Source organism: Piliocolobus tephrosceles, chromosome 10 (assembly GCF_002776525.5).
Source record: "Piliocolobus tephrosceles isolate RC106 chromosome 10, ASM277652v3, whole genome shotgun sequence".
Taxonomy (NCBI): domain Eukaryota; kingdom Metazoa; phylum Chordata; class Mammalia; order Primates; family Cercopithecidae; genus Piliocolobus; species Piliocolobus tephrosceles.
The window spans coordinates 110,938,233-110,951,324 of NC_045443.1; the positions used below are offsets into that span (position 1 = coordinate 110,938,233).

General features: G+C 50.1%; 1 protein-coding gene across 5 annotated transcripts in view; it reads right to left on the reverse strand.

The window, feature by feature from the left end:
* Positions 1-368: 368 nt before the first annotated feature.
* The window catches only part of SLC8B1 (solute carrier family 8 member B1), a 34,971-nt gene continuing 22,247 nt past the window's right edge, over positions 369-13,092 (reverse strand). For 2 of the 5 annotated variants that reach the window (XM_023204008.2, XM_023204042.3), the window contains 5 exons: positions 11,635-11,756; positions 9,075-9,228; positions 7,901-7,981; positions 5,769-5,833; positions 371-766 (listed from right to left, as the gene is read on the reverse strand). In XM_023204008.2, the coding sequence (XP_023059776.1) occupies positions 569-766; positions 5,769-5,833; positions 7,901-7,981; positions 9,075-9,228; positions 11,635-11,756 (620 nt within the window). In that variant the 3' untranslated portion in view covers positions 371-568. Of the gene's footprint in view, positions 767-5,768; positions 5,841-7,900; positions 7,982-9,074; positions 9,229-11,634; positions 11,757-13,092 lie in introns of all 5 variants that reach the window. The other 3 variants (XM_023204015.2, XM_023204024.2, XM_023204033.1) reach the window with 3 other exon arrangements.

Below are 13,092 nucleotides of genomic sequence, written 5' to 3' on the forward strand. Positions count from 1 at the left end.
GGCCTTCTAGCTTCTCTCTGGAACCCTTTGTCCAGAGCAAAGCCCAGTTTCCAAGGTCCCCACGGCAAGGCTGTCAGATGCTGGCAGCAAGAGGTACAGAGCAGGCCGGGCGCTGTGGCTCATGCCTGTAATCCCAGCACTTTGGGAGGCCGAGGTGGGTGGATCACGAGGTCAGGAGATCAAGACTGTCCTGGCTAACACGGTGAAACCCCATCTCTACTAAAAATACAAAATAGCCAGGCATGGTGGCGGGTGCCTATAGTCCCAACTACTTGGGAGGCTGAGGCAGGAGAATGGCATGAATCTGGGGGACGGAGCTTGCAGTGAGCCGAGATCATGCCACTGCACTCCAGCCTGGGCAAGAGAGCAAGACTCCGTCTCAAAAAAAAAAAAAAAAAGTACAGAGCAGTTCTCTCAGCTCACAGCAGTGACCTCAGATCTCCAGCAGCAAGGGCCACGCTGTCATGTCCACAGGGGCCTTGCAGAAATGCTCCAGTCCCTGGGCCTCCCCCAGCAGGAGGGGTGGGGCTCCTGCCTGCAGTGAGGCCACAGCACTAAGCAGCTTCAGTCACGTGCTTTTCAGGCGAATCACTCCAAATTCAGTGAGGAGGGCCACAACAAGGAAGTTCAGGTAGAAGAGGAGCAGGCAAATGCCGTAGACTCTGCTGAGCTGGAAGCATTGCAATGGGACTGAGACCAGGGAGAAGACGAGGCTGAGCCCCAGGGCGCCTGCCAGGACCCACACCAGCAGTCCATCTGGCTCCAGCTGTGGAAGAATGAGGGGGGAGAGGCTGGGTCACTGGCCGTCACAGGCCCCACCCCATTTGCAGCCAACATAACAATGCAGCCTCAACAACAATGCAGCCTCAACAACAACAATGCAACCTCAACAACAATGCAACCTCAACAATGCACCCTCAGCAACAATGCAACCTCAACAGTGTACCCTAAACAACAATGCAACCTCAAAAATGCACCCTCAACAACAGTGTAACCTCAACAATGCACCCTCAACAATGCACCCTCAACAACAATGCACCCTCAACAACAATGCAACCTCAACAACAATGCACCCTCAACGACAATGCACCCTCAACAGCAATGCAGCCTCAACAGCAATGGAACCTCAACAGCAATGAACCCTCAACAACAATGCAGCCTCAACAATGTACCCTCAACAACAATGCAGCCTCAATAACAATGCACCCTCAACAACAATGCAGCCTCAATAACAATGCAACCTCAACAACAATGCACCCTCAACAACAATGCAGCCTCAACAACGCAGCCTCAACAACAATGCAGCCTCAACAGTGCACCCTCAACAACAATGCAGCCTCAACAATGCACCCTCACAACAATGCAGCCTCAACAATAGAACCTCAACAACAATGCACTCTCAACAACAATGCAGCCTCAACAATGCACCCTCAACAACAATGCAGCCTCAACAATGGAACCTCAACAATGCACCCTCAATAATGCGGCCTCAACAATGCACCCTTAACAACAATGCAGCCTCAACAATGCACCTTCAACAACAATGCAGCCTCAATAACAATGCACCCTCAACAATGCAGCCTCAACAATGCAGCCTCAACAATGCAGTCTCAATAACAATGCAACCTCAACAACAATGCAGCCTCAATAACAATGCAACCTCAACAGCAATGCATCTTCAGCAATGCAGCCTCAACAATGCACCCTCAACAACAATGCAATCTCGGCCGAGCATGGTGGCTCATGTCTGTAATTCCAGCACTTTGGGAGGCTGAGGCAGGTGGATCACCTGAGATCAGGAGTTCAAGACCAGCCTGGCCAATACGGTGAAACCCTGTATCTACTAAAAATACAAAAATTAGCCAGGCATGGCGGTGTGCTACTGAGGAGGCTGAGGCAGGAGAATCACTTGAACTCAGGAAGCGGAGGTTGCAGTAAGCCGACATCGTGCTACTGCACTCTAGCCTGGGTGATGGAGTAAGACTCTGTCTCAAAAAAATAAATAAATAAATAAAAATAACAACAATAATGCAGCCTCAACAATGTTTGAGGGCACCAGCTGGGGGCCAGTTGAGGAAGACTGGCCTGCAGCAGCCCGGCCTGCCCTGTGGGATGGCAGGCCCCACCCTAAAGTTACCTAGACATGGCTCCAGAAGTTTCCAGACTCAGAAGCAGCAGGGAAAGGAAACCTTCTCTTCCAACTTCAGCCAGGTCCAACTGCCTGGGTGCCTCTCCCCTGCCTTGAGTCAGATGTCATTATAATTCCCTCTGTTTTTAACACTGAACTCTAGTCAATGACATGCACAAGCGGATGTCCACCACTTACTGTGAAGTGCATCAAGAAACAACATGGATGTGTTAGGCCGGGAACGGTGGCTCACGCCTGTAATCCCAACACCTTGGGAGGCCAAAGCGGGCAGAGCACTTGAAGTCAGGAGTTCGAGACCAGCCTGACCAACATGGTGAAACCCCATCTCTATTAAAAATGCCAAAATTAGCCGGATGCGGTGGCACGTGCCTGTAATCCCAGCTACTTGGGATGCTGAGGCAGGAGAATCACTTGAACCTGGGAGGCGGAGGCTGCAGCAAGCCAAGATTGCACCACTGCACTCCAGCCTGGGTGACAGAGCAAGACTCCATCTCAAAAAAAAAAAAAAAAAAAAAAAAGAACAGATGGAGGCATAGACAGACAGGCATGGACAGACAGATGACAAAGCAAAGGCAGCCAAATGTAAACAGTAGAGCCTGGGTGGTGGGAATATGTGTGTCTATCATACAAGTCTTTGTTCTATGTTTGAGTTTTCATAATAAAATGGAAAAAATCTTTATGAGGCTTTTTTTTTTTGACTTGGAGTCTCATTCTTGTCACCCAGGCTGGAGGGCAATGGCACGATCTCAGCTCACAGCAACCTCCACCTCCCGGGTTCAAGTGATTCTCCTGCCTCAGCCTCCTGAGTAGCTGGGCTTACAGGTATCTGCCACCATGCCTGGCTAATTTTTTTGTATTTTTAGTAGAGATGGAGTTTCACCATGTTGGCCAGGCCGGTCTTGAACTCCTGACCTCAAGTGATCCGCCCACCTCAGCCTCCCAAAATGCTGGGATTACAGGCATGAGCCACCATGCCCAGCCCATAAGGTTTTTGAAAAAATGGCAGCTACAAGTATCTATTGAGTGCCTGCTCTATGCCAGGCATTGTGCAAAGGGCCTAACAGACACTGTCGTCTTTGATCTAACAATAGTCTTGTATGGTGGGTACTAGGATGGACTCCATTTTACAGATGAGGAAACCAAGACTCTTAGAATTGACTGACTTGTCCAAGGTGCTCAGCAGCACTGGGCCTGGCACCTCAGCCTGACTCTGAACTTGGGAGGACGCCGCCTTCTGGGTGAAGGAGGGGATGGATGAATGATAGAGGAGTGGCAGCAGCAGAAATGAATGAGCGAGAGCCAGTGTCAGGCACAAGACAGGCTCCTCTGCGAGAGAAGGAGGAGCTGACTGCAATTCCCGTTCTCTAGAACTGGGGAGGAGCCTGCAGATTTCAGCTGCAGGTTTTTATATATGTAGTAGGATAAGTAGTGCCCCACCCCCAACAAAGTCACACCCATCCAGAAGCTCAGCATGTGGCCTTGCTTGAAATAGGGTCATTGCAAATATAATAAGCTAAGGGTTTCAAGATACCATCACCTTGGACTTAGGGTGGCCCCTAAATCCAATGACTCATGTCTCCGTAAGAAGAAGAGAGAGATGGCCATGGGAACACAGAGGCAGAGACTGCAGTGATGGGCCCACTGGGCAAGGAACGCCCGGAGCCACCAGCAGCTGGACGAAGCGAGGAAGGATTCTCCCCCGGAGTCTGGAGGCAGCACTGCCTGGCTGATGCCCTGATTGCAAACTTTTGGCCTCCAGAACTGTGAGAGACTCAATTTTTGCTGTTGTCAGCCCCCTGGTTTGTGGTCATTTATGACACTGCTAGGGAACTAACACAATCTATGGTATACATGTCACACATGGTTGCTGGCACATTTTCAAGCAGTACAGAAGAGTAAAAGGCATTGAAATGTCCCCTCCCCACTTCTCTTCCTTCCACACTTAGCAGGCATCCAACACACAGGAAGACAACACGAGGTACTGTGCAGGGTGTTTCCAGCCATCTGCATCCTTCTCATCTCCAACCCACAGATGAAGAAACTGACAGAGTAACTGACAGAGCCCAAATCTAAGTGCAAGCTCTTAACCAATGCCTACCCTCCCTCCCCATGGGGTGCCATATTACACACACCTGTGGACACACACCCCTCTAGACATGTGCATCAATTCTGAAAACAGAGATGGGGCCATACAACAGGTGAGTGTTTCAAAGCGACTTGTGGTTTTCAACCAACTGTACACCATGGACATCCTTCCATGTTGACGTCTCATGCAATTTAACGGCAGGAGCATTTCCTAAACTCAGCACAAAGGCGGTGGACACACACACACACATTTCCTAAACTCAGCACAAAGGCGGCGAACACACACACACACACATTTCCTAAACTCAGCACAAAGGCAGTCGACACACACACACACACACACACACACACATACACCCGAGAAAAGAAGAAATAGGCCCTGAGGGGCCAACCCTAAAGCCTCATTACCTGGAACTGCCCTAGAATCTACCATGAAAGGGAACCTATTAAACCGATAAAGAGAGTCAACAAAGTTTGCAGAGGGTGTTTACCTTTCAGAAAAGAAAACTTTTCAAGCCCTAAGTAGCTGTTTGCTTGTGGGCATGACCAGTGTGAAAGAACCGCCCTGCCCCCAGCTAATAGGCTCTGCTGAGAGCCTATTCAACAACTTGTGCCTCATGCCTCTGGGAGAAACAGGAGACTTTGTTCAGCCTCATAACACTCCAAGTGCTTTCCCTCCGCGAGGCTTAAAACCGGCCCCCAGGCCATCTCTTCCTCCCCAGCCTACGTCTTCCTTGCTGAGCCTCCGGACTCAAGTCCTCCAGAATACAGATGCAGGGATGGGACTGCCAGCTTGCGGCTCAGGGGTCCCATCTGCCTCCCGCTCACAGGGTTTTGTTTGCATGCAAGGCAGATTTTCAAATAGAAAACAATTCACCTAGGAATCTCGATTTCTTCTCTAGAGGACCTGGAGTATCTGGCCACATGCTACCCACCCAAATCACCCACACATTTCTGTCACCTCCCCTGTGGGCAGTGCTGGGATATGGTGCTCAGCCTGGCCCTTCCCCCTGCGTGCTTATCCAGGAAGCTCAGCTGGTGTTATCAATCTCATTTTACAGGGTAGGAAATTGAGGCCCAGAGATGTCCTAACTCCATTTTTTTTTTCTGAGATGAAGTCTCACTCTGTCACCCAGGCTGGAGTGCAGTGGCGCGATCTCGGCTTACTGTGATCTCCACCTCCTGGGTTCAAGTGATTCCCCTGCCTCAGCCTCCCAAGTAGCTGAGATTACAGGAGTGCACCACCACACCTGGCTAATTTTTGTATTTTTAGTGGAGAGATGGGGTTTCACCATGTTGGCCAGGCTGGTCTCGAACTCCTGACCTCAAGTGATATTCTGCCTCAGTCTGCCAAAGTGCTGGGATTATAGGCATGAGCTACCACACCCGGCCAAGATGCCCTAGCTCACTCAAAGTCATACAGCCAGGGACTTAAGTGATGGCACCCAGATCCAAACCCAGGGCCTTCCTGCCCCTTCCCATGTCAAGCTACATCTTGGTTATATACACTTGTAAACTTACAAGGAATACTCACCTTCACCTCCGTGTGGCTCCGGGAGATCTGGAGCAGGCAGCCCAGCCCCACGCCCACAAGGATGTCTGCAGCCCAGCTCAGGAAGCTTTGCTGGAATGGCCTGCACATAACCCGACCATATAGCCCTTTCCTCCTACTGCGTTCATCTCCGGGGCTTGGGATGCCACTGCAAGAATGAACTTGGGCCAGGCGCAGTGGCTCACGCCTGTAATCCCAGCACTTTGGGAGGCCGAGGCAGGAGGATCACTGGAGGCCAGGAGTTTGAGACCAGCCTGGGCAATAGAGTGAGACCCGTCTCAAAAAAAAATTTGGTGGGGGTTGGACGAAGACAAGTGCAGTGGTGTGAACACGACTCACTGCAGCCTGGATCTCCTAGGCTTAGTGATTCTCCCACCTCAACCTCCCAAGTAGCTGGGATCGCAGGCATACGCCTGGCTAATTTTTAAATTTTTTTGTAGAGACAGGGTCTTGCTATGTTGCCCAGGTAAATCTCAAATTCCTGGGCTCAAGTGATCCTCGTGCCTCAGCCTCCCAAAGTGCTGGGATTACAGGTATGAACCACCATGCCCAGACCTACAAAAAAATGAACTCACTTGGCTTTCTGTATGCCCAACTCCCCCTTTCACCAAACACCCTATCTGAGGAGACCCTATTCATTTAGGCCTTTAAGAAGATGGGTGTTGAGTACGTGTTGCAGTCAGTCTCTAAGGATCAAACACCTTAGGGTGCCAGGAATGCTTGGCCCATGTAAGCACTCAGTAGGTGGGGAATAGAGGCCAGGAGAGGTGAAGGGACTGCCCACAGTCCCTAGAGGGACTGGTGATGGTGTGTGAGCCAAGGCCATCTCTAGGGGTCGTTCAGGGCTCCCTCCTTCACAGCCAACCTGGGAGGTCAGGCGAGGCTGCAGCCCGAAAGCCAGAAGTAGGCCTCAGTGGGCACAAAAGGGCCACCAAGGGTCCTGCTCAGCCTGGGAGTTAAAAGCGCAGGCATCATGGTCCCTGCAGTTAGCTTGTTTTGCCAGCCAGCTGCTCACACCATAGCCCCTGGTGAGGCTCTGTCATTGTGGAGCCTGGAGAGAGCGGCCCTTCAGGTGCTTTGTGATCATCTTTCTTTCTTTAGCAGCCAACAATATCCACTGCTAGCTGAATGCCTTCCGAGTGCCAGGCACTGCCTGGAACCCACGACCATCTGGTTTCAAAGCTCTTTCTCTTCATAGCCCCAGGCTGGCTATATCCATCCTTTCTATATAGACCAAAAGTTGGCAAACATCAGCCCTCCGGCCAAATTTGGCCCACTAATTGATTTTATAAATAAAGTTTTATTGGAACAGAGCCATGGCCATTGACTTATGCATTGTCTGTGCCTGTTTCTGCACTACAGCAGCAGAGTTGAGTAGCTGCAAAACCGCCTGCATGTCACCCAAAGTCTAAAATATTTATTCTTTGGGCCAGCTGTAATCCCAGCACTTGGAGGCTGAGGCCGGCAGATCATTTGAGGTGAGGAGTTTGAGAACAGCCTGGTCAACATAGTGAAACCCTGTCTCTACTAAAAATACAAAAATTAGCTGGGCATGGTGGCACGCGCCTATAGTCCCAGCTACTTGGGAGGCTAAGGCAGGAAAATTGCTTGAACCCAGGAGGCAGAAATTGCAGTGAGCTGAGATCGTGCCACTGAACTCCAGCCTGGGTGACAGAGCGAGACTCTGTCTCAAAAAAAAAAAAAAAAAAAAGTATTCTCTGGCCCTTTTAGAAAAAGCCTGCCAACCCCTAGCATAGACCATGACATGTCCCTGTGAGCAAGAGAGAAAGGGTCTTCCACAGAACACACAAGCTCATCCTGTGGGCGCCTGCTTCTCACACCACTCACCGCCCTAACAATAACAGCTGCTGTCTGCTGAGCCCTTACCAGGGGCCAAGAATTTCATTCACCTCACTGGATCCTTATAACACCCCCCTAGGAGGTTAGCACTCCCCAAATCCCTATTTTAAAGCCTTGGAGGCTGAGGGCCAGGCAGCCACGTTACCTGCCCCAGGTGTTACACCAAGAGCCAATCCCCAGGGTGGGGCACGGAGCACCCCCCACCCATGGCTGTGACACCAGTGCTAAGGCCAAGAACAGACCACAAAGGATACTGAAGATGATACCGCCAAAGCAGGCGGAGAACGCCATCCGCGGGTAGCCCTGGCGGGCCAGCGTGAAATCCGAGAAGGCATCTGCGCAGGAACAAGAGGGGCCTGCAGTGGTGAGTCGCTTCCCCCACCCTCCCTGGTCATCCACGCCTTCATTCTCACCCACGGTCATTCAGGCAACAAACATAGATGGATGCCCATGTGTGCCTGGGCGCTAGCTGGTGGGGTGCTGTGTGAAGGGGCACAGCAACTGGGAAGACACACTTCCCTCCTTAATTCCTTTACCCTACTCTTTCCCACCAGCAACAACTTCCCAGGTGTGAAAAACGCAGCTATCAGCTGGGCATGGTGGCTCACGCCTGTAATCCCAGCACTTTGGGAGGCCAAGATAGATGGATCACCTGAGGTCAGGAGTTCGAGACCAGCCTGGCCAACGTGATGAAACCCTGTCTCTACTAAAAATACAAAAATTAGCCAGGTGTGGTGGTGGGCGCCTCTAATCCCAGCTACTCAGGAGGCTGAGGCAGGAGGATTGCTTGAACCTGGGAGGCAGAGGTTGCAGCAATGAGCCAAGATCGCACCACTGCACTCCAGCCTGGGCAACAGAGCAAGACTCCATCTCAAAAAAAAAAAAAAAAAGTCTCAGTTACCAATTTTCAAAGTCTCATCTGCTGCTAACATGCACGGCACCTCCACATGAATTAGAAGAAGGTGCTCAAAAAGGTGAGTGGAGGAGGGGCTAGATTTCAGCTCCCACATCCTCTTATCTGGATGCTCTAGAGCAGTGCATAAACTGGCCAACCGTACCTGGCTGCTACACTAGGCAAGGGTGTATGTATGTAAGTGTGAATGCCCGCATGTCACACACCCGTGTACACATCAAGCATGGTTGGCTGCAATGGGATCCACGTCCTGCCTGAACTCTGGGAGCCACCGAGCATCCCCGCATCAGAGGGAGGGGAAGCAGCAGGGGCCTCTATAGAGTTTCTTGGTCCAAATGCAGTCAGGACCACCTCACCCTGATGCTGGCCACTCCACAGTGACAGGGGACACTGCACAGGTGCAGAGGGCAGACACCCTGGACACCCCTGCCCAGATGCAACTCTGGCTGGGGGAGGAAAGAGCTAAGATGTGGCCGCACTGACCCCCCACTCAACCCCACCCAGGCCTGAATCACCTCCAATGCTGTTCCCCCAGGCCAGCAGCGTGAGCCCGAGCACAGTGTTGCTCAGCCGGAAGACCACGCCCAGGGACCGCAAGATGTTCACCACCTCTGTGGCGGCCGCGTTGATCCACAGAGCGCTGGTCAGAAAGCCCAGGAAAGCAAAGAGCTGCGGAGGGAATGGTTTGCTGTGGGACCAAGGCCAGCCCCAACAGGGACACAGCCTCAGTTCCTCACCTGTGAAATGGGATAACAGTATCTACCTCATGAGCTTATTATGAGTATAAAACACGTTATTATATGCATTGGTGCCTGCACATAGTTAGTGTTCAATAAAACGTGAGTTCAATATTATTTTCTTTTTTCCTTAATAAACTCCCTTTCAGGCCAGGCATGGTGGCTCACGCCTGTAATCGCAGCACTATGGGAGGCCGAGGTGGGCAGGTCACCTGAGATCAGGAGTTCAAGACCAACCTGGCCAACATGGTGAAACCTTGTCTCTACTAAAAATACAAAAATTAGTCGGGCTGGTGTCACACACCTGTAATGCCAGCTACTTGAGAGGCTGAGGTGGGAGAATCGCTTGAAGCTGGGAGGCAGAAGTTGCAATGAGCCTAGATCGTGCCAGTGTACTCCAGCCTGGGCGACTGAGACTCTGTCTCAAAAAAAAAAACAAAACAAAAAACAAAACGAAACAAAAAAATCCTCCCTTTCATATACTAAAAAAAAAAATATATATATTATTTTGTCTGGAAAAGGTTCCTTAGACTTTCATCAGATTTCCAGTCTATGAACCAAACACCACCCCTCATCCCCAAAAGTATCCCTGTACTCATGAGCAGTCACTGCCTAGCCCCACCCCGCCAGCCCAATGCAACCACTACTCTGCTCTCTGTTTCTCGGAATGTGCCTCATGGACATTTCACAACAATGGAATCCCACAGTGTGTGATCCTTTGCTTCAGTCTTCTCTCACTCAGCATCATGTTTTCAAGGGTCATCCATGTTACGGCACACATCGGTACTTGAAAAAATAGTGAAAGACAATTTTCCCTAAGTAGTAAAAAGCAACTTCCCTAAATGATCCATTTACTGAAAATTCAACACCCTTCGGTTGGTACATTCATTGAGAGTTCCCAAAAGTAAAAACTAAAATTTTTAAAAATCACTAAGTACTAAAACATGAAAATTTTAAGTAAACTTTTTTTTAAGGATGCTGTCTCACTCTGTTGCCCAGGCTGGAACGCAGCGGCGCGATCTCGGCACACTGCAACCTCCACCTCCTGGGTTCAAGCGATTCTCCTGCCTCAGCCGCCCAAGTAGCTGGGATTACAGGTGCCCACCACCATGCCCGGCTAATTTTTCTATTTTTAGTAGAGACAGGGTTTCAACATGTTGGCCAGACTGGTCTAGAACTCCTGATCTCAGGTGATCCACCCGTCTCGGCCTCCCAAAGTGTTGGGATTACAGGTATGAGCCCCTAAGCTCAGCCAAAATAAAAATATTAAGTAAACTTTTTTTTTTTTGAAACGGAGTCTCACTTTGTCACCCAAGCTGAAGTGCCATCATGCGATCTCAGCTCACTGCAACCTCTGGCTCCTGGGTTCAAGTGATTCTCCTGCCTCGGCCTCCCAAGTAGCTGAGATTACAGGCGCCTGCCACCACGCCCAGCTAATTTAATATTAAGTAAACTTTTAAGGAAAAAGTCTCTGGACAAACTCCCTAAATATTCCTTAGAGTGCATAGACTAGGGAAAATGGAAAAAGACACCCACAAAGGCAATCCCATACTATCCCTGGAATGTCTTTGGAAACCCAAGGCTAGGCGCAGTGGCTCATGCCTGTAATCCTAGCACTTTGGGAAGCTGAGGCAGGAGGACGGCTTGAGGCCAGGAGTTTGAGAGTAGTCTGGGCAACATAGTGAGACCTCATCTTTACAAAAAAACATACAAAAATTAGCTGGGTGTCGTGGCTCGCGCCTGTAGTCCCATCTACTCGGGAGGCTGAGGTGGGAGGATGGCTTCAGCCCAGGAGGTCGAGGCTGCAGTGAGCAATGATTGCACCACTGAACTCCAGCCTGGACAGCAGAGGGAGACCCTGTCTCGAAAAAAAGGAAATCACATATTGTAGGATTCTATTTATATAAACTGTCCGTGATAGGCAAACCCATAGAGACAGAGAGTGGAGTTGCGGTTGCCAGAGGCTATGTGGGGGGTGGGGAAACGGGGAGTGACTCATGGGCATGAGGTCTCTTTTTGGGGTGATGAAATTCTCTAAAATTGACTGTGATGATTACACAACTCTGTGACTATAATAAAAAACATTAAATTGTATACTTTAAATGGGTAAATTGCATGGTATGTGAATTACATCTCAACAAAAGCTATTACCAAAAAAAGAGAAAAGCAACCCTGCACAGAAACAAAAACTCTCAAAAGCAGCTTTAAAGTTCAGTTACCTGTCTTTGTGTGACTCCTGATCAAACTGGTCAAAGTGTCTCAGAGATGCAAACAGGACATCTGTGTAGGAGACCTCAGTATCCCTCTTCCCCCATCTCAGAGAGCCCGGGCTTCTTACCCAGTGAAGCCTGGGGGGCTGGCTGTCAGATGTGGCAAAAAAGGTCACTGAAGCCAAGGCTGTGCCTGCGATCACCACCACGACCCAGACAGGAACGAGGCCGCCTATCTCATAGACACCATCTGCAAAGGGACAGAAAGGGACCTGGTACCTTCCCAGCTGCCTCAACACCCACTTACAACGGACTGTTTAGATGTCAGGTAGATGCTTGCTATCTGCCCAGCCCTGTCCTAGACACTTCAAGGGGACAGAAAAATTAAAAATGCAGCCTCTGCCCTCAAGTTAGTCACATTTGAAAGACAATAGAGACACACAAAAACGACTCTCTCCAGCCTGTTGCTGTGGAACTAGGATAGGAATGGCTAGAACCACTAACACCATCACCCTCTTCCACCTCCGTGGCAGACATCACTAATCAAGCACAATACTTCCATGCAACTGCATTTCCAGGCAGCCCCCTCCAGCCAGGCATTACCAGTGGATGGCATTGCTCCATGAGATGAACCTGACAGTCAAACCCAGCCTCCCCACTAAGAGGTACCCAAGTAAGTCCACTCTATCATCCAATCCATTAACAAATATGAAGGTTCCAGAGGCTTCATATTAAACACCAAAGGGAGATACCCTAAGGTGAGGAGAATACTCTAGAATTCCCCACACATCACTCTTTTCACCACTAGGAGTCGGTACTGGTCTTAAAGACAATGAATGGTTCGAATGCTCATATACCTGCATCAAGACCCTTCTTTTGTTCTTTTTTTAGTCTAGCTCATGGCTCCCAAATGTCAGTGGGCTTAAGAATTATGTGAGAAGGCCGGGCGCAGTGACTCATGCCTACAATCCCAGCACTTTGGGAGGTCCCGGTGTGCAGATCGCTTGAGCCCAGGAGTTCAAGACCAGCCTGGGCAACATGGTGCGACCCCTCCTCTACAAAAAATACAAAAATTAGACTGGGTGTGGTGGCTCACACCTGTAATCCCAGCACTTGGGGAAGCTGAGGCGGGCGGATCACCTGAGGTCTGGAGTTCGAGACCAGCCTGGCCAAGGTGGCAAAACCCCGTCTCTACTAAAAATACAGAAATTAGCCGGGGGTGGTGGCGCACACCTGCAGTCCCAGTTACTCAGGAGGCTAAGGCAGGAGAATCACTTGAACCCAGGAGGTGGAGGTTGCAGTGAGCCAAGATCGCACCACTGCACTCCAGCTTGGGCAACAGAGCAAGACTCCATCTCAAAAAAAAAAAAAAAAAACAAATTAGCTGGGTGTGGTGGTGGGCACCTCTGGTCCCAGCTACTTGGGAGGCTGAAGTGGAAGGATCACTTGAGTCCCGAGAGGTGGCGGTTGCAGTGAACCTAAATTGCACCACTGTACTCCAGCCTGGGCAACAGAGTGAGATCTTGTCTCCAAAAAAAAAAAAAAAAAAGTTATGTGAGTGGGCGAAATACACAAATTTGTATACA